A 20,283-nucleotide genomic window follows, 5' to 3' on the forward strand; every position below is an offset into this window, starting at 1 on the left:
CTGCCCCCCTGCACGCGCAGTGCCCCCCCCCCCCCCCAGCTCCGTCTCCCCGTAACCCCCTCCCGGCCGGGGCTCCCCGCAGGGGGTCCGCGGGGCTGGCGCCGGTGACGGGGCAGAGCCCTCCGCCACCGCAGGGGGCGCTCCCGCACAGCTCCCGCTGCCGCGCGGCTGATGCAACCTCGGTAGGCGGGACTGGCGGTGTCCCCGCCCCGGGTTCGGCCTCGCGTGGGGGCGTGGCCATCGCTGCATCCAATGGGCGGTGCCGGGGTCTGTGACGAAGCGAGCGCCTGCGCGGTGCGGGGCTGGTACCGGTGCTGCCCTCGGGTCTCTGCCGCCATTTTACGTCAGCGCCCGCAGCAGGATGGAGCCGAGCAGCCGATGGGAGTCGCCCGCCGCCCGGAGCCCCGCAGCCCCTGCCCGGAGCACCGCTCCGCACGCACCGCCGCGCCGCAGGGAGCGCTGAGCAGCACCCTCCGACCGCTCATGGAGCAGAGCGGCCGGGAGCGCGGTGGCCTGGGGTGGGCCCGGCTGGGCTTCGCCGCGGCCTGGCCCAAGCTGGCCGGGCCTAGCGCGGCCCCCGCCGGAGCCTCGCCCCAGGCGCCCCCGCCCTTCTCATGGCTGCGGCTCGTGTCGCAGCTCCTGTCCCCGCCGCCCGCGTTGCTGCAGCGGCTGCTGCCGGGCCCCGCGCTGAGCAGCGCGCTCTGCCCCGCCGCTGGGCAGCCGCCCGCCAAGGGCCCCCCGCCGCCGCTGGTGTCGGAGCCGGCCGCGCTGGACTGGGCCAAGGAGACGCTGGAGAAGAAGCGGGAGGGCGGCGCGGAGGCCCCGCCGGGCCTGTGGGGTACCGAGCTGGTGCGGAGCCGCCTGCTGCCCCTCTCCGAGCTGCGAGTGGACCTGTACGTGCGGGGCCTGGAGCAGGGCCCGGGCAGCGGCTCTAGAGAGAACCATCTGCCGCAGCCGCTGCGAGCCGAGGGCCCCGCCGAGGCCGGGCTCTTCCGGGGCTCGTTGCCTGAGGCCGAGTTCGTCCGCAACAAGCGCTTGGCCTTTCTCCAGCCGTGGCACTTGGGCAGCATTGGCCTGACCGTGCCGGAGCCGGACCACGGCTACCACAGCCTGGAGGAGGAGCAGCAGCACAAGGGCGGTTGGCAAGAGGAGGTAGGACCACGGCGGGACCAGAGGTGCGATGCTGGGGAGTTGAAGCGGCCCCAGGAACCGAGCGACACGGGGACACGGCCCGGAGGTAGTGGTGCCTTGGAGCAGGAGGGGGACCGGGGCTCAGCCGAGAAGGGGCCACTTGAGGGGGAAGCCTTGGGTGAAGAGGATGGCGAGGACTCGGAAATAGAGCAAATCCTTCCCGTTTCGGTCAGACCCGCCTGTGCCAATAAGTTAATAGACTATATAATAGGGGGAGTTTCCAGTGGGGAGGAGAGTGCGGATGATGAGGAAGACTGGGATGATGATGACGATGGTTTCGATAGCGAAGAGGAGCTCCCCTTGGATTCAGACGCCCATAGCCAGAACGGGGAGAGGCTTCACCTCTGGAATTCCTTCTATAGTTTGGATCCGTACAACCCTCAAAACTTCACAGCCACCATTCAGACATCTTCTTGCGAGCCGGGAAGGGACATGTCAGATGTAGAAGAGGAGGAAGATGATGATGCTTCGTGGGCCGAGGAGTCCTCGGGCTCTCCTCACCCCAGTTCTGAGGAGGAATGGGACTGTAGCAGTGGGGATGAGGCAGAAAACTTGAAGCTTTGGAACTCATTCTGTACCTCAGATGATCCCTATAATCCTTTAAACTTCAAGGCAGCCTTTCAGACAGCAGAGAAGAAAGGGACGCCTGGTTCAAAAGGAGCAGAGAGGCCAAGTCTGGTCACTTCTGAGTGTAGTCCCGTAACTAACTGTGGGGGGGAGCTGGAAAAGCCTGACTGTGGGGTCACGGTGCTGCATGGCATTCTTTCTGCTGAGAAATGTCCCAGTTCCAAGAGGAAAAAGGTACAGACTTGGGTTTTGGGTTTGTGTTTTGGTGTTGCTAAAATTGCACCCCATTGCACTGTGGGTGAGGGGACTTGGGTTTCAGGCACGAGCGTACCTCCATGAGCTCATGGTCTGATTATTTGGCTGAAGTGAGTGTGCCTCATCCTTTCCACGTGATGGGAATTTCAGAACTCAGTGACGTGGGGCACTTCCTCACGTTCCTTTTTTAGACTTGGAAGTTACGTTTTCCTCTGAAGAGGTGGCTTTCGTTCTGTGTTTGTTGTCAATCTCTGTTGTGTAGTTGCCATCCTCACAGAAACAGTTGAGATCCATGAGGGAAGTTTTTCCTTTGGAAAGTACCTGTTGGAATAACACTGATAAAGTACTTTGGGACCTTTGCATACACATAATGTAATCCAGGCTTAAAGCTTTCAGAGCTGGGACAAGTCTGTTTGAGTTACAGACAACTTTTGGAGTAGGAAGAACTCTTCTGTTGGGGATTAACACAATAATACACTGAAAAGTTTGAAAACAGAGTATAATAATACTCCTGTTTTCATGTAGAAGACTTAAAATGCAGCAGTCATTTCAGTTGAATCTGGAGCTGGGCTTTCGAGCACAAACTGGAAGGTTAGCATGATTCTGAAGAATTTGTGCATTTAAAAAAAGGCCTTTTAATACATGTGCCAGGATTCAAGTAAATGGGAATTGCATGTCCCTTAAGTTCTGTGATGCTATACGTGGACTGGGTGGTTTTTTGGGGGTGGTGTCTTGGGTCTTGCCTGATACTTCAGGCATTAGTATGAGGAAGAGCTTGTGATCCAAGCCCCAGGGTAATCCACTATCATGTTTGCTTTAATGTTCGTACAGCAAAGAGATTTGTTTGCTCCTTTAATTGAGAGCCTGGCTTGGAGGTGACTTCATACCTGTCCCTGCTGGGGCAGATGGTGCTTGCAGACTTCATGGATCTCACAGGACAAACTGTTTGGTTTAATTTAAATGGAAAAGACTCCCAGCAGCTCCTGCAGGAGGTTTCTGTGTAACTGCAATAGGTAGGGCAGCCCTGAGGAGCTCTGCTGTAAGCTCAGCCTGCGCCTCCTCAAGGCTTTCTGCCTGTCAGGGATGGAGGTTACACACGAGTGATGTTGTGATTGCTGTGTGGTTTGGTTCTGTGTAATCCTGGTGAAAGAGCCATGACCTAGATGCAGGATTTAACATGACGTTTCAGCATCCAGTAATTGTGCCCAGGGGTGTCTCAGACTGATGTAAAAAGGATGTAAGGTGGGAACTCGCAGAGGGACAGGCTGATGTAACAGCTGCCTGTGCTTGAAAGCACATCATTAGACCTGTCTGCAAAACAGAGCTGAGGTTGCCAACAATCTTCAGGTCATTCATCGTGTTTCCTATCTGGCACCTTACACTCACACAGCAGCAAAGCCATGAAACCCAGGAGCGCTTTGTTTTGCTTAAGTTACCAATGACTTGACACTGGAGGATGGGGGCTCTGATGCATCTGCTCTCAGAGGTGACTGCAGTCCTTTGGGATCGCCACACTAGATTTAGATGACTTCTGGAGGCTTTCACACAGTCTCCTGTGGCTCTGTCCTCAGCTGCTGATTATTCCTGGAGGTCATCTCTTCCATAACTGTTATCTCCATGTTGGAAGCTGCACAAAAAAAGCAATCCCAATACACTTCCGTCTGTTAGCATGAACTGAGGCTTCTGTGTTAAAACCTAGGAACAGAGCAGCAAGTGGTTTGTATCTCCCATGTGTTTCCCTGACCTTCCAGAACTAGCTGTCCTGCAGCAAATCCCCTGGAATCACCTGTAAGGACAGCATTTGGCTTCTCTTCAGGGATCGGTCCTGGTGTGAGAGCTGCTGGATGCTGACAGCTCCCTAGTTTGTCTTTCAGTTTTGTAGCTAAATGAAAACCAGCACAGAATTCAGTAAGAGCCTTGGCTAGTCTGGCTTTTGCTTATATCTTGATAACAGAAGGACTTAAATCCTTAGTATAGTCATACTCTAACCACTGTCAAGTTTAGATCCTGAGCCTATACATTTGCTTTCTTAAAATAGCTGAATAGCTCTTAAACGCAGTGAGGAGTGAAAGGTTTTGATGCCTGTTTTAAAATGCCATCACTTTGATTCTCTGAACTGAACTGAAATACTCCGGAATGTGGAACCAGCTCTGAGCGGATGGGTTTGTTCCAGTCACGCAGCGATGAGTGTTGCTTCCTTCTATGTAACCTTGTGTGATTCCTTATCGTGGTGCTGGCAGTGGCTCACGTGCTTGGTTGCTTCACAGAACAATGATTCCTCCCTTTCTTTCTGAAATGGAAGCTTCAGCAATGGGAGCTGGTGGCTGGAGGGTATCTCTGTAGCCAGAAGTGCCTTGGCAAGTCCTGAGTAACCTCCCGCACTGTGGCTGTGTAAGGTTATAACCCAAGTGCTGGTGGCAGGGGTGTTCTTGAACACGGAACATGCTGTGATCTGCCACTAGCCTAAGGAGGCCTCTGAGGCTAATTTAGAAACTCTGTAGTAGCTTAAGCTCGATTTTGGAAGCCAGCAACTGGTCGTTTCTAAAGCTGAGCTGACACATGCTCTGGCCTAGGTAGCCTCTTGGAGGCTTTTGGCTCTTTGGGGCATTTAGTAAGTTCTGTTTAGAAAGAAAACCTTGTGCAAATAAATACCAAGCTCCTTCTGCACGTGTGCTTGGCTAATGCTTTACTGCTTGTCTTTTCCAGGTGACCTTCCTTGAGAAAATTACTGAGTATTACATAAGCAGCGAGGAGGATCGGAAAGGACCCTGGGAAGAGATGGCACGGGATGGATGCAGGTTCCAGAAACGGATCCAGGAAACGGAAGAAGCGATAGGATACTGCTTCACAGCAGAGCATAGACAGAGAGTATTCCATAGACTCCAAGAAACCTACTACAAGAGGGTTGATCTCTTCTAGCACCTTCAAAGACCTTGTAGTTTGTGTGACCCTGAGCACTCATGAACGTCTTCAAAACAAGTGGCAGCTGCATGTGCTCTTCTGAAGTGGGGAGAGAAGTGGGATTTTAGGACTTTTATCCCAGTTGGAATATACCTGTGTCCCATTTTGATATCCAGACAAAATCTTTTGAGTATCATCAAGGGTAGGGGTGGTATAATTGCATTCCTTTTAAGTAACACTTGAGGGACAGACTGCTTTAGGTTCAGTCCATTCCAGAAATGCCTTGTCTGCCATATGTTGGGAAGTGGTGACTCTTCAGTTGGATTTTTTGCACTTTGAAAAAGCAAAACCTATTTTGAAGGAAATATTTATGGGGTTCAGAACCTAATTCTTGCAGTTTTGATTTAAAGATTCCAGAGGTGTGTGCTCTTCTTGTGGCTCTCCATTTCCTCTGACTTGTGTAAAAGCCTCAGATTTCGTTAGCTAATGATGTTTACTGTGCAAAATGCCTTTTAACATCCCAGTTTTGCATGTAATGTACTGCTTGAGTGTTAGTGTGGTGCTTTGGTGTCTTACTGTTTCAGTCTAGCACACTGGGGGATTCAGGGGAGCTCTGGTGCACTACGAGCCCTTTGGTTTATCCTTATTTAAACACATACCTTTACCCAGTACTGTTCCAAAGGGTGCTGGCTGCTTGTGCACCAAACCTCTGCTTTCAGGGCAGTGAAAAGCCTCATCCCGATCAATAATTAAAGCTTCACAGTATGTATTGAGGTTGATTTGAATTTAGGTAGCCACGCATAGCCCCTAGTCCTTTAGTTAACCTTAGAGGAACTTCTCTGTAATGGATTCTGCTTTCTGAATATGGATTGAAGTGAAGGATTCTTCATTATTTCTTGTATCCAGTGTGCTCATTCTGGTACTTGCGAGGAGAATTCTCTTTAACTTATGGAAATCTAAGGCTACAAATTGCTGCATTCTTTACCAAAAGCCAGTATTAATACCTCTGTGCATCTGCACTTTTGTTCATCTGTTACCAGAGTAACATTTCATGTGTGGGATCTGGAAGGGGAGGTCCCTGGTGGAAGGCAAACACTCCTTATTTATGTTCTTAACTTCCAGTGTGTAACTGTTGTTGTAGTCCCACTAAGGAAGCAGCACCAGTGGGATATGTTTGGACCTGAAGGATGTTGTGTGGCTGGTATCCAAGCAGGTATGAGGTTGGAATAAATACCAAGCATCACAGAATTAATCTCTGTTCACATGAAGTTGTGTGAATAAGTGATTTGCTACTTGGTTCCTTCAGCTGTTTCCCTTTTGTAAGGGGGAAACCCCAGAACACTGCAGATTTGTCCTGTCACCACTTCTCCCTGCTACAGAGGGTTAACTGTGAACTGCAGTAGTTACCATATGATGTTAAAATACAGCTGATGCTCAAGGATTACGAAAGCAATGCAGCAATGTTATTTGCCATCCCCATGGCGTAGAAAAAATACTAACTGGGTTCTCCTTTCATACAATTGGAGTTTTGAAATTGTAATTCTAATGATGCCCTCAAAACCTGTGAAATACCTTTAATTTGCAGATCATTTCCCTGTATCACATTTGATAACAGGAGTTCTGCTTTTTAGTTTAGGAATGATCAGTGGGGGAGAATAGAGAGCTTGTTGGCTTCTGCTTCAGGTGTGACTGATAAGTAAAGATGCTGTTCATTGCTCTTGATAGAAGACACTACAGTGGTTTTCCTATGCCTCTCCTGATTTCCTTGCTCTTGGAGAACCTGGTGCTTCAGTTGCTCTGGAAAACTTGGTTTACTGGTGCTGGGAAGAAGCTTTAGAGTGGTGAAAATTAACCCTGCAAACACTGATCTGCTGTTTGCACAGGCTTGGGAAAGGCTCTGCCTGGGAGTGAAACAAACTGACACAGGTATAAGCTACATTAAAACCTGTTACTTCCAGAGTTAACTTCTGATGTTAAGAGGTTTTTCCCAGCCTGCAGTGTTCTTACTGAGCCATACCTGCTTGGGTCAGCTTTCTTCTCTCCGACCTCATGTTTAAAGTAGCCACTGTGAGGTGAGCAAAGGTTAACAGGAAGTTCATCACCATACCCACCACCCGAGCCAGGTTGTCACCGTTGTCCCTCTCAGCTGTGTTCCAGTGCTCCTACAGGATGTTCTTGCAGTGAGACAGTAGAAACTTGGGAACTTTAAATCAAAACTGTAAGGATCAGATTTTATTTTTGTATAATTTAGAGAAGCTTACAAAAAAGCAACGTTCTGCATTGGCTTTCTACAGATTTTAATTGATTTGTGTTGAGTTCGTTGGGGTTTTATATCTAAAGTTCTATTTCTGTACATAATGAAGCTATTGAGAACTAATCTGGGAATTGGAATAAAGATATTTGCAAGATAAGGCCACGTTGGTTTTCTTTGGAAGCACGTTGGAAACAACCAGGTAACGGATGGGAGGGCATGGCAGTGACCGGGGCTCGGCTTCCACCATCGCCTTGTGCTTGTAAGTACCGGGGGACGCGCGGCAGCCAATGGCAGTGCAGAGGAGGAGGGACCGGGGCGGATTGACGGGAGCGGCAGCCAATGGGAGCGCCTGGACTGGAAGGCGGTGCCGGCCAATGGCAGTGACGAGGAGGACCGGCAGGGGCGGGTTGACGGGTGCGGCTGCCAATGGCAGCGCCCCCTGTGGCGGCGGCGGGAGGGCGGACCGGGGCGGATGGACAGCGGCGGCGGAAAACGGGAACGGCGGCCAATAGCGGTGGAGAGGAGGGCGGAACGGGGCGGGGCATTGGTGCGCCAGCCAATGGGAGGGGCCGCCAATGGCAGGGGCGGAGAGGAGGGACCGGAGCGAATTGATGGGAGCGGCTGCCAATGGCAGCGCCGGGGCGGGGCGGGCGGGCGGGGCCGCAGAGCCCGAGGCCGGAGGGGTGAGGCGGGGGCGCTGCGGCGGGCGCTGAGCCCGGGTCCCTCCGCCGAGGGGTGGAGCGGGTCCCGGAGCCCCCGCTTGGAACTACCGCGAGCGGCGCGCTCCGGCCCGCCCTGAGGGGGCGGGGTACGTGCAGGGACAAAGGATCCGCAGAGCGGGCGGGGAGCCCCCGGGCGGCCCCTCCTGCTCGGTGGCTCGGGTGCGGAGCAGCGAGCTCCTGTCTGAGCGCCGTGCGTGTCCGAGCGCCGCCGGCGGGACGGATCGCAGCGCCTATAGCGAAGAGCCGAGGGTCGCTGCCTTGGGTCCTCCTTCACCGGCCTTGAGCATCCTGCAGATGAGCCGATGTGCAGCGAGGGCTCCGGCTGCCTTTATCCGGGTCCTGCTTTTCCCGTTCCCTGGGGACTGTGCAGGGTGCTGGGGTCCGGGCTACCTGAGCAGCGCTGCCGGTGAGGCTGGCGGCCCGCTGGGGGGCCGTGGCTGGGCGGTGGCAGGGGTTATCTCCGTACACGGCGATGGCAACGTGACCGCTGCGGTGAGGTCGCTGCTTTCCTTCTGAGTCTGCAGCTTCTTGTGCTGCAACTCTTCCATTGCCAGCAGTTCCACCTGTGTAAAGGGGAGCCCCTGTGGGTACTGACCCCTGCCAGCTCTCCCCGTGCACAGTACCGCTCTTTGGAAGGCGATCTGGAGAAGTGAATTGAGAAGTTCTATCAACAGCAGACGGGAACGGGAGATCTGCTGTCTGATTTTACCCTCTTGTTTAACTCTCAAGGATATTGGCTTTATCTTTCCTTCTCCTTGACTCTTTTCCAGCTCACAGGAGCTATCGATGAGGTGAAACGGTTCTGAGTGCAGTATTAGAAACAAGGGAGCTAAAAAGAAGAGTAGGCAACTTAAACAAGTGTATTATAAAGATGCTATTGTATTGAAACATGAAGGGGGGTAATTTCTCCATTTAATACTTCCTTAATGGCTGGCTGGCAAGGATAATCACAGGCTTTTAACTCAAATAGGTGTTTCTGCCCACGTAACATCTGGTTGAGGTTTGACTCCTCACACATGAATCGGGAGGCAACAAAGGACTGTACCCAGGGCTTGGCAGCAGTAGTGGGAGGCCGCTGGAGCTTGGGCCGATCCCAGACGTGGCAGGAGGGCCACAGACTGGCAGGAGTTTGCTGCTGGTCCTTGGCACCCTCTAATGCAAATGTGGAACAGGCAAAACCGGCTTCGGCAGGAATGTTTGCTTGGAGCTCTGTGGCAGAGAGGGAGAGCTCAGGCCCGGGGCTGTGCGGGCTTGGAGCTAAACCCATCCCTGCAGAGCACTGCCAGCAGCTGGAGAAGATGGAGCAGATTCCTCTGGCAGCAGCATCCTCCTAACTAACATGGCAGGATTGAACCCCAGCTCTGTGCTCCTGCAGGTGCCCATGGACTCAGGGATCTGCAGGGCAGTTCTGTGGCTTTGGGACCGCAGGGCTCCCATCCAGCCTGTCCTGCCTGGTCCAAGGGGTGCTCAGCCTGGCAGGGGAGCATCCCTTGGGGTCCCCTCAGCCACGGCCATCGCTGCCTCAGGGCGATGCTGATGCTGTGATTGAGGATGAACACATGGGGCTGCAGCTGTGTCCAGCTGTGCTCAGCTCCCCCCCACTTCCCTCAGCCCTGCTGTGTGGGACCAGAGCAGGACTGGGAGCGAAGAGCCTTGGTGGGATGTCCACAGCTCAGGGCCATGGGGCTGGAGGGAGGGAAGGTGCTTTTGAGCACTTTCTTCTCATACACCAGGTTATTTCGTTTGCAGATCAGTGAGAGGGCACTTGGCTGGGACCCCTCAGGGTTCCTCAGCCCTCTGAGCCTTTGTAATGAGCAGTGCAATGGACCCATGCGATTCCACTTCTCCCTGTATCCCCATCATTGAGTTAATAGCACTTCAGTGGCAGCCCTCACTTCAGTGTCTCTTGCTCTTCCTGCAGTCACTCACTGTTAGACACTGTGAGACTAAAGCTATAAAGGAAGGGGATGAAAAGGAAGGGCTGGGGATGCTCGTGGGTGTTTCTGTTGCTTGCAGGACTCAAAAGAGCCCATTTGCTTGCAGCCTTTGCAGTGACCAGCACCTGGTTTGTGAGCATCTTCTGCCCTGGCCTGTGTGCTCAGCAGCCGTGCAGCAGGAGGTGCCTTGGGACCACTCTTAGCACACTGCCAGCAGCCGGGCACAGCACATCGGGCCCTAAACTACTTTGTGAGTAATTATTGCACAGTTAAGAGTAGCTCAGAAAGCGAGGAGCAAGAAATCAGCTTCACTAATCCCGGAACGGCGTTTCTGCCAGGCTCAGCTCCTTTCTGGAGTTCTAATCCCTCTCCAGATGAAAGGGGAATGTTTGCACTTGGACAGGGGCTCATCCCCATGAGTGTGACCAATCTGCTCGAGCGGCGATGACAAACACACAATGGTTTGTTAGTCCCTTCTCAAGGCATGTGGCAAAATCTCAGCATTTCAAATGCAAGGGGGGGGTTATCCATGAAGATGTGGGTGTTCGGCACTAACGTGAGATCCAGTTTTCCAGCAGTGCAAGTGACAGCCAGCTTTGAGGGGAAATTGGTTTTCTGTGTGGAGCAAGCATTAAAAATAGGAGCTTTGTGTCAAACCCCACGTCTGTTTTGACTAAATCCCAGATAACAAGAAGAATGGGTAAAAGACAGAGCTTATACAGAGAGCTCCAGAACCCAGGAGCCAGGATTAGAGAAGAAAGGATGCGAGTGGGTGAGTGAAGTTGATGATTGTCATGTGCCATCCTTGCACCCAGGGGAATTGCTGTGGCTTCTCTGGGTGTGCCTTGCTTACAGGTGCTTTGATCTGCAAACCTGCAAGAGATCCATCCGGTTCATGGCACCAACCATGGCCAAGGTTCAGAGCCTCATGGTCAGGTTTGGAACCATCTGGCACTGGAAGTTAATCACTGTGCATGGCCAGAAACTCTTTCCTATCAGGTGGTCTTGGAATGGGGCATCTTCAGACCTGTCCCTGGGTAGGAGCCTCCAGAACGATTTGTGCTGGTCCCTTCCAACCCAAACCAGTCTGGGATTCCCTGATTCTTCTGAGCAGCTCCCCAAGGGATGGTATTGACTGTCCTAGGACAACCAAGAATTCCAGAGGTTACCGGCTCAGGAGTGTCTGCTCCCAAGCAGAGTCTGCCCTTGCAGTGCCTCGTACCATGGCAGGGTCTGTTATTACCACACATTGCAGCATCTGCTGTGATTGCTGCACCCACCTCAGCTCATCTCACCCAACTCCTGCATCTACAAGAGCAAGTATTGCACCAGACAGGGCGAGGCTTACAAATAAAACCACTTTATTGAGTTTTTGCTTCTCTAGCACATGGCACATGGAGAATTAAGACACAAGGTGCGATGGGGAGCGATGTGTTTGTCCTTCACTCGGCAGAGGGTTCCTCCTACCCAGAAAAGCAGATCCCCTCCTCTGCCGGTCCTGATGCTCAGTGACGTGGAGGAAGGTGGTCACTGAAGCGAACCTGGAGCCTGGTGGATGCCGTTGTGGTAACCTGCTGTGAGGAGAGGCCCTGCCTTGCTCGCAAGCCGAGTTTGAGCTTGAAGTTGCTTTTACTTGACTTAATGACAGTGGAACACAGAGCACTGAGGGACTCCAGAACTCAGGGAAAAATCCACCACGAGCAGGTGTCCAAACCCCACAACTGTCTGGTAACAGCAGCTGATTCAGCTGCATTGCAGACTGGTACTTGGGGTGTTAGAACTGCATTTGTGGCCTCTGCAGCCAACCAACCACCAAAGATTCCTTCTTCCCAAAACTTGCTCTTCCTCCAGGGTCTGGGCCTTAGAAACATTTTTCATTAAGGAAAAACCCTCTTGGTCATCCTCTAGTACCAAGATGCGATAAAACGTAAAGAAAGATCTGATGTTCATGCAAGGATGTCACCTATTTCTGTGACCTCTTCCCCCCTTTATGGCTGAACCCCACCAGTGGTAGCGCAGTTCTCTCCACTCCAGGTAACGCGGTGATGTACGGGGGGGATGAGCAGCAGCTACAAGAGGGTCCTAAGAAACTCTTCATGCAAATAGCTCTAAGGAGACTTCAGATACAGGGGAAAGAACCAGGTTTTCCTCCCTGAGGAATCAACAGCACTTTTTTTCTCTATGGATACAGGGGTTTGGGACACACTGCACAGACTTCCACAGCTCATCAACACCTCGGTAGGAACAGGGAGCCCGGGAGCACGCGGCTGGGTTTGGGCTGACCACAGGAGTCTTTCACTGCTGCTCTTCCCAGCAGGCGCTGACAGTGCAGCAGGGATGTCCCCTCCCCAGGCGCCCTCCGAGCACCTTTGCACCATTCCAGCCTCCAGGCACACCAGTCGCTATTTTACACGTCGTTTTACAGCGCTCTTGTCTCAGTCCTTCCTCCTCTGGAAGCATCCGTACAGTGGAAGCCACAGAAAACACATCACCTTGGAGACGTATTAAGACGAGGACGGGTTTGGCCACAACACAGGGTTCTGCCTTTACTTACGCAACAACGACCAGACAAAGCCTCGCTGCTGCCGCTGCCCCTCAGCGAGAAGTTGCTGAGGCCGCAGGCCAAGGGCACGGGAGACGCGGTTCGGTCCCGCTCCGGCTCAGGGCGTGGGGGGCGGCTTAGGGGACGGGCAGGAGCCCTGGCTGTCAAAGCTGGCGGCGCGGCCGTGCCACTGCGGGGAGACACAGAGGGAGCGGGGTCTGAGCGAGCCGGAGCCTGGCACGGCCCGGGGCCAGGCTGGGCAGGGCAGGGCCCTGGGCACCGTGGTGCGGGGTGAGGCGCCCCTGCCCACGGCGCGGGTTGGAACCGGGCGCTTTAAGGCCCTCTCCAGCCCAAGTCTGCGATCTGAAACGCTTCCCATCCCTTTCCCACGCTCCCTGTCTGCTCTGCGGCAGTCTCCTCTCTACGGCATCCTCCAACTTACTGAACGCCTGCGTTTAACCGCCGAGGGGGAACCAGTGAGCAACGGAGAGCATCGCTCTGTAACCCAGGCGCAGGCGGAGGGCTGCTCGCAGAGGAGGCAGCGCAAACGCAGCAGTGTGCTGGGGAGGCAAAGCTTGCTCTGGGGTCAGCTTTCTGCTGCTCCCTGGCTCAGTGCTTTCTGGTTTGCAGAGCCTGGCCGGTGATTTCCCTCCACAGAAGCCTCAGTGCCCACAGGGTCAGTGGATGTAGCAAGTACGGTTTTTACCACGCTTATGGATCATACCTTATCAGTGATCTGCCCTGGGGGCTATTAGAACCATTCAAAGCCATCGCTCTTCAAGCCTTTGAGCACTTGCCCATCTCCCCATCCTGTTTGATCACATCCAAACGACCAACGACAGGCATCCCCCAGAGACAACAGGAGGCACAGCGCTCCCAGTGCTCCCTTCTCCCCACGGATCAATTCCCTCCTCTCCTACATGAGCAGAAACCCTTTGGCTCATGTCAGTGCTCTGGCGTGTACGGATTTCACTTGTGTGGCTGAAAAGTCATTCAGTAAGAGTGGCCCTCCCTGGGTCAGGCCTGTCCATGCAGCACAGGGAGCATGGTCCTGTTCCTCTGGAGCCAGCTGGCAGAGCCTGACTCTTAGCGTCCACTTCATAAATGTGCATTTTGATGGCTAGAGACAGGGGCAAGAACCGGGCCAGCTTCCTTCCCCTAAGAGGCAGTGGGTGTAAGGCAGCTCACGGCGCAGATCTGCATCACACGCACTGCATTTCATCGGGGCTGAGCAGGAACTGGGACTGGAGGAGCTGGGAAGCTTGTTCTTCCCAGCACCTGCCCTCAAGTAGGAGAACAGCTTCTTCTCTGTGTCTCCTCTCAAACGTATTTGCTAAAAGCCCTGAGGAACTGATAATGGGGAGAAAATCTCCCGCTGAGAATTACCAATAGAACAGCAGAGAAGCAGAAAGTACCATGAAAACGGGTTTTTGGCACCTCTCTGCCTCGTTCTGCCTCTGGTTACAGCGTTTGATCGTGCAAAGATGTAATGGAAACTCTTCCAAGAGCAGGTTCAAGTAACCCGTGTGCCTGAGCAGCCCGGGTCTGGGGTCTCTTCTTTCCATCAGGAAAGGTGACCCATTCACTGTGCAATTGAACAGTCACAAGCAGCTCAATGCAAGTCAAACATGCCCAAAAGTCTGGAGGAGGCCAGATTTGCATGGCTTTAAAGATAAGCGGTTGCTCTTCATTAGGGGCATGACTTGGCCCTCAGCAGCGGGTTTCATCTACAGCGAGGTTTTGAAGAGCTCAGTGCTGAACCGGAGGCACTTGGCAACATGAAAGACCCATTTTGCATCTCGCTGCTGCTGCTCTCTGAGACCCGAGTTCGTCTTTCAGAGAGAACAGAGAAATCTCCGACTTTCAGAAGTCCCCTTCAAGATGTGCTGTAATTTTCTCTTGCTTTTTATAGAGCCATCGCTTTTAACCTGCCTGATGGATGCTTTGGGAAGGGCAGAGGAAATGGCAACGGGTGGGATGATTGAAGTACATTGGGGAGGTCACGGTGGGACCTCCGGGCTGAAGAATGGGAGCAGGTTTGTGCTGAGGACAGGAGTTTATTGTGAGGATAACTGAAAAACGCATCAGGGATTCTGGTCTTCTGCTCACAAACTCTTCCAAATGGCTGTGTGAGGACGGTGCTTAGAAGCCTGTAATTAATGATTCATTTGCACATGTTCTGTCTCTAACGATGATGGTCATTACAGAAGTACCCTCATTATGTTTGGTTACTCACTGCTGATAAATATGGAGCAACCAAACACAATGGAATGTAACAGGAGCAAGCTTCCCTGAAGGCTCCAGCAGTGAAAGAGAGGAAAGGGCAACTCCTTCATGGAGGAAGGGCTCGAATCGTGCTGCCGACCCAGGAATGAGGGGTTGGGATGTGTTGGTGCTGCGGCTGTGGAACAGACCCAGTGCTCCCAGGGTCTCATGTTAAGGAGCCAAGCCCACAGCACAGGAGGAGGCTTGGCCCAGGAAGCACAGCCCCAGGGGCACCAGGGTCCGTCCATCCCAAAGTGCTGTGGTGGGAGCTGGGGGCCGGGGCCAGGCCATGCTCCTGGTGGAACACATCCCTGAGGGACCATTCCTGGGAGCATCACCAGAACCTGGGACTGGGGCTGCCCCATCCCTGGCAGTGCTCAAGGCCAGGTTGGACACAGGGCCTTGGAGCAAGCTGCTCCAGTGCAAGGGGTCCCTGCCCGTGGCAGGGGTTGGCCCTGAAGGAGCTTTAAGGTCCCTTCCTATGCAGAGCAGGATGCCTTCCTCACCCAGTGTGTGGGCATCCAACACGGAGCAGCACTGAGCAGCTCTGCGTTCAGGGTTCACAGCTCCAGTCACCCGCTCCTCAATTTGTGCACTCAGAAAGACAATTCAATCGCAGCCTTTCTGCTTTTAGTGTAAGGTCAAGCACTCAATCAGGAAAGACATTGATGTACAGCAGGGGCCATCAGCTATCGCCCTGGCAAAGAGACAGTCATGAGGATCAGCTAGAGAGCAAACGCTCCATTTGCTGCTGTCTGGCTGCAAATGCCTTTGAAGATGAAGATGATGAAGGCGACTGCTCAAGATTCCAGCACAGCCTGAGCTCCCTCCATGAAGAAATGAGGGTGGGAAAGGGGTGGAGGGTCAGAGCTTCTCCCTCAGCATCGGCATCCACGTGCAGATGGAGTGAGCAGCCGGCAGCCTGGGGGCCGGGACTGATGGAGTGTGACCCTGCATCCCACCACCAGCCTCTCTGTGCGTGGGGACCCTGACCTGAGGATACGGGACACAAAACCCAAGTTGCTTTTAAAATGCGCACACACACACAGAGGATTATGATGCGATTGCTCAGAACCACAAATCCCATTTCCCATGAATTTCTGTCCTGTTCCGTCTGGTTGCTTTGTTATTCTTTAAGGGACTTGCAGACAGCGGTGCTAACAACTAAAGGAAGCATTTGCTGGCTGGCTCGGAGGAGCAGCTGACGGCAGAATACCAGAAGAGATGATCAGAAGCTTTGTTCCTCTGCTTTTGAGCAGAGCTCCTGACCTATGCACGGGAGGGGAACATGATTCACTCAGGTTGTTCTTGCAGCGTCTGGGGGGCTCAGCAGAGGTTTTCAAAGCACACCTGAGCAGGTGACTCATGTGCAATGGCTCCCAGGCTCCTCTGGATTCTGCACAACGGTTATGTGGGGTTCCCACTGATCATCAGAAGCCTCTCAGGGATCTTTCTCTCCATCTCCCACGTGCAGTAGGAGGAGCTCCCGGCCCTGGGGCGGCCAGGGCCGTGCTGTGGGGTGCTGCACACGATCGGACCTGCGCTGGTGATGGATCCCTGTGCTCCCGTGGCGGTGTGCGGGCACCCACTGCCTGCGCAGACAGCTCCGGCTCATGTGTAGGATGCCGGTGTGCGAGCATGGAAAGGGCAGTGACAGCCTGGTGCTGCTGCTCAGCACCCACTGCACCGACTGCGTCCCTGCCAGAGGAAAGAGCCGGTCTCAAAGATACAGAGGGTTTGGTGCATGCTGAGTCAGACTGGAGGGTAACCGAGCCAGGAGCCTGCCTTCCAGTGGAGCTCAGTAGCTGAGCATCAGGGGGGGGAAAAGACGCTTTTTGTTTCGTACTCTGGCTCTGAGGGAAAAAGTCTCCTCAGGCCAGATGCAGCGAGAGGTTTTATTGCCTTTGGCCACAAATGCTGCCTTTCTTCTCACACCTGAAGTGTCAGTGGTGCCTGTGCCAATTTCCGCATCTCTCCCCTTCAGAATTTATGACCTAAATCGGGCAAAGCCCCAAAGAGCTCTATGGGAGGGTGAGAAAATGGAGAGCAAGGAGGAAAAAAATGCTAGAGATGGTCAGAATGGTACCCACACGTTTCAGCCCTGGTTTATCATCTGGGGCTGCAGCAAGTGAATCTCTTTCTCTGGAGATGCTTAAAGCAATCCCATTTGTTCTATTTATTCTCCCTCAAAGGCTTGGAGATGAGTCAACAGCAAAATCATTTAGGATGAAGAGATGGGAAGTTGAACTGGGCGATGCCTCGGGGCAGTCGGTGCGCAATCAAACTGCGCTCCCCTCCCTTGCTGCTCCCAATCCCTGATTTAGAAACAAAAAGCAAAGAAAGAGAAAGGAAAAGGCAGCAGAGGCAGAGGCGCACCCGTGAGCTCAGCCCCTCTCCCTGCTGCGCGCTCCAGGAGCTATTTCCAGACCAGACAGAAACGTTTCCTGGAGTTCATTTCTGGTGAGAAAATTCCCTCAGCTCTTGTCAGGAAACCCCAGGGAGCTCTCGGGAGCCGCTCCCCGGCTCCTCCTGCACAGCTCGCGCGTTAAAAGGGAAGAACAACTCCACAAACCTCTTTGAAAGACTTCTTCACCTCCACTAACGGATGCCAGTGCGCTATGGGCTTGCGTGGGTACGCCAGCATCTCGTTCCAGTGGTCTCTGCCCAGCCCCTCGGCGTTGACCCCCACGCGGCAAACCCCGATGATCTCGTTGTGACCCACTCTGAGGAGCAAGAGAACAGCAGCAGCGGTGTCACTCAGATCGCCTGTGCCTGCTGAGGCTGCTGGCCCTGTGGGGTGGTGATGGTTTGCAGGACAAGCAAATAGCAAAGGGGAACACAGTCCTCACTCAAGAAAATGCCATAAAACAAAGGACCAGCTTTAAGCAGTTACTATTCTAGCAGGTAATTCTCCATCACCATAAATATCAATGACACTAACAATAAATCACTAGAGACACAGTGATGGCACAGAGCCATGCAACCACAGCCCTGACGCTATGGAAAATGGCTGCTGAACAGGAAAACCTGCATCCAATGGGACATTTTCCCCTCCAGCCCTCCACAGCCTCCCACCTACCGATCATAATCCATGACAGAGATGAGCAGGCTGACTTGATCCATGTTCTCTGGGGGAATGTCAAAGATTATTGCTTCATTGTAAGTGGGATTAAGTGTGTTTTTCTTTATGGTGGTTTTCTTCTTTTTCAGTCTTCGCCCGTCACAGAGCAAAGACACTTTGACATATGGATCTGGGGAGGAAGAGATAGGAAAAGGCCTTCTGCTTATGGAGGTCTCTTTTGTTACCATCACCACATAGAAACAGCATTATCAAAGGGTGACTGTACGTCACCATGAGCCAAAGGCACCCTCAAATGTACTTTTAGGAATATGGATGTCTGGGTACCAGCTGAATCCACCACCTCTTGTACTGGTGTGAGTGGTGTTGGGAGGTCCAGGCCCTGCAGAACCAGCCAAGCAGACTGCCTGGGAGGCCGAATCAGCCACTTCCATCAAGTTTTGATAAGGGTTTGCAAGCGTAAGGAGGCCCCTTCTCAAACCAAGAGCCAGTATCCATTGGGTGACAATGCGCACTCAAGCATTCGAGCTTGCTTTAATTGCACGGCCACAGACAGCAAACCAGTGCTTCCTCTAAGCAAAACCAGAACTTGTCTAAGAGAGCACAACACAATGCAGCATTGTGGCAATCTGAACTTTTGCAGGGATCCTTCCAGAACTACCCAATTGCTAACACTGTATAGCAGAGTTGAGTAAGGGAATTTTAAAGCCCATTATCCCAGTGTCAAAGAGCAGAGAAAGAAAAAGGATTAGAGCAGCTCTGCTTCCCATTGGCTGATGATGGCAGAATGCCCTCAAGTTACAAATAGCTCCTGTTTGCTGTAAGGGCTGCTCAGGCCATTTCAATGCATTTTCAAGTAACAGTTAAACGTGAAATGTATTCTTGCAGAAACACTGAACTGGCTGAATCTGAAGTCTCAACTCACAGACATTTCAGATGGGATCAAGCTCCAACTGTGTAGAAACACTGAATGCAAGAGGCTCTTACCATATTGTTAGTGCTTTTAGTACAAGTCATCAATTAAATTCAAACACTGTGATGGTGAGCTCTGGGAAAGAAATTGCTTTTTTATGTTGAAATCCACGATTTGTGCATGCTGCGGTTGCAAGTCCCTTTGGAACTGTGGGTGCAGACAGTGTTCAGGTGACTTTGATCCTAATGTTTGAGTACTGGTCACTGTGCAGGGGAAGGAATATTCCCATGGGATTTATCCATGATCCTTTCCTAATCTTGGGGTGAAATGATTGATTGAATAACTAAAGGAGTTATTTGATGGAGAATTCCCTACTCACATGGCACTGCCAAGGTCAGTATCTGCAACAGAGCTGAAGCGCTCAGCCCGAGGGATGGATCAGAGCTTTGACACTGCAAACCCTTCAGCAGGGATGGGAAAGCTGTGTGTGTATAATCACCTTCCCTGGAGTCATGCCTTGGGGAGTGGGATTTAAAGATAATTCTACTTTTAAGCTTCTGTTCATACTTAAACCATGGACAAAGCTTTGTTGGGTTTTTGTGCCGTGACACAGCCTCGGCATAGAGAGATGTATGCCCACTATCCATTGATGCTACCTGGAGGGAGAAGGAGGAAGTGTGGATGCTATGGGGTCCTTCTCAGCCATCGAGCACCTACCTGAGTAGCCAGTGATATCCATAGCTTTGAGATTCCTGCATTTTATGACAGTCAAGGTGAGGCGACCTGCAGTTGGCAAATAGCACAGGGAAAACATGATCTCCCCCAGGTCCACGCTTTCCTTCAATAAAACAGAGAACACGACATTGGAAACGTGCAGGAACCAGCTCACTGCCTCCACCCACCACACAATGCTTTGTGCAGGGCTCCCACAGCACTCACACTGCAGCAGGCTTTGCTCTGCTGTCATTCTGCTGTGTTTGACACTTCACTGCTGGGAGGTGCTTCCAGTGTATCCCAACATTACCTGGCTAAAAGGAATATAGGAACAGGAGAAAAAATGTGTGTCCAGATGTTACAGCTTCAAATCATAGCTAAGGACCATTTCCATTGCCTCGGTGAAGTGTGTGCTTCCAATTGGAGCATCACAGCTAATGCTCTCCTCTTTTTCTGCTCCATTGCTTACACAGGAGTGAAGTGAGAACTAACACCAAATGAAGGCCACCAGGAAATCACATCAGCCTCAAGTTTTGCTTGAATGGACAGCATGGATCTTCCAGTGCCAAGTGTGTGACGCTACCATCTGTTTCCTCAGGTGGAGGAACGGGATGCAAATACAGACCACAGGAAGGTGAGACCCTGTACACTGCAACAAATGCAACAAGTGGCTTTTAGGACACTCCAGTAATAGGGGGTTATGGGGTTTGTTGGTGCCCAACACATCACCAGGGAACGCGAAGGATGCACTGACAGTGATTTCTGAGCATGGATCACTAACCCGTTACAGAGCTTCCAAAGAACAATGAATTACCTTGTTCAGTGGCAATTGAGCTTTTAGACTGTGACCAGCTTGGACCACCAACCCCTGCGAGATGCCTTCAGAGAGCAAAAAAGTGCAGGAGAAGGCATGGATGTGTTTGTATGGGAGCAGGGAATTGCC

The 20,283-nt window shown here is 52.6% G+C and overlaps 2 protein-coding genes across 3 annotated transcripts in view; one reads left to right on the forward strand and one right to left on the reverse strand.

Moving 5' to 3' along the window:
• Nucleotides 1–237: 237 nt before the first annotated feature.
• PPP1R15B (protein phosphatase 1 regulatory subunit 15B) lies at nucleotides 238–7,325 on the forward strand. The gene is made up of 2 exons (XM_062605682.1): nucleotides 238–1,992; nucleotides 4,720–7,325. The coding sequence occupies exons 1-2, from the start codon at nucleotides 253–255 to the stop codon at nucleotides 4,930–4,932; spliced, it is 1,953 nt and encodes a 650-aa protein (XP_062461666.1). The 5' UTR covers nucleotides 238–252; the 3' UTR covers nucleotides 4,933–7,325.
• A 5,149-nt stretch (nucleotides 7,326–12,474) lies between these two features.
• Nucleotides 12,475–20,283, reverse strand: part of SYT6 (synaptotagmin 6) — a 31,675-nt gene continuing 23,866 nt past the window's right edge. For both annotated transcript variants that reach the window (XM_062605672.1, XM_062605671.1), the window contains exons 4-7: nucleotides 19,344–19,464; nucleotides 17,714–17,885; nucleotides 17,207–17,357; nucleotides 12,475–12,559 (exon numbers count right to left, since the gene is read on the reverse strand). In XM_062605672.1, the coding sequence (XP_062461656.1) occupies nucleotides 12,488–12,559; nucleotides 17,207–17,357; nucleotides 17,714–17,885; nucleotides 19,344–19,464 (516 nt within the window). In that variant the 3' untranslated portion in view covers nucleotides 12,475–12,487. The remainder of the gene's footprint in view (nucleotides 12,560–17,206; nucleotides 17,358–17,713; nucleotides 17,886–19,343; nucleotides 19,465–20,283) is intronic.

Source organism: Pezoporus occidentalis, unplaced genomic scaffold (genome assembly GCF_034315485.1).
Source record: "Pezoporus occidentalis ecotype Australia unplaced genomic scaffold, CSIRO_AGI_Poc_V1 ctg92, whole genome shotgun sequence".
NCBI lineage: Eukaryota > Metazoa > Chordata > Aves > Psittaciformes > Psittacidae > Pezoporus > Pezoporus occidentalis.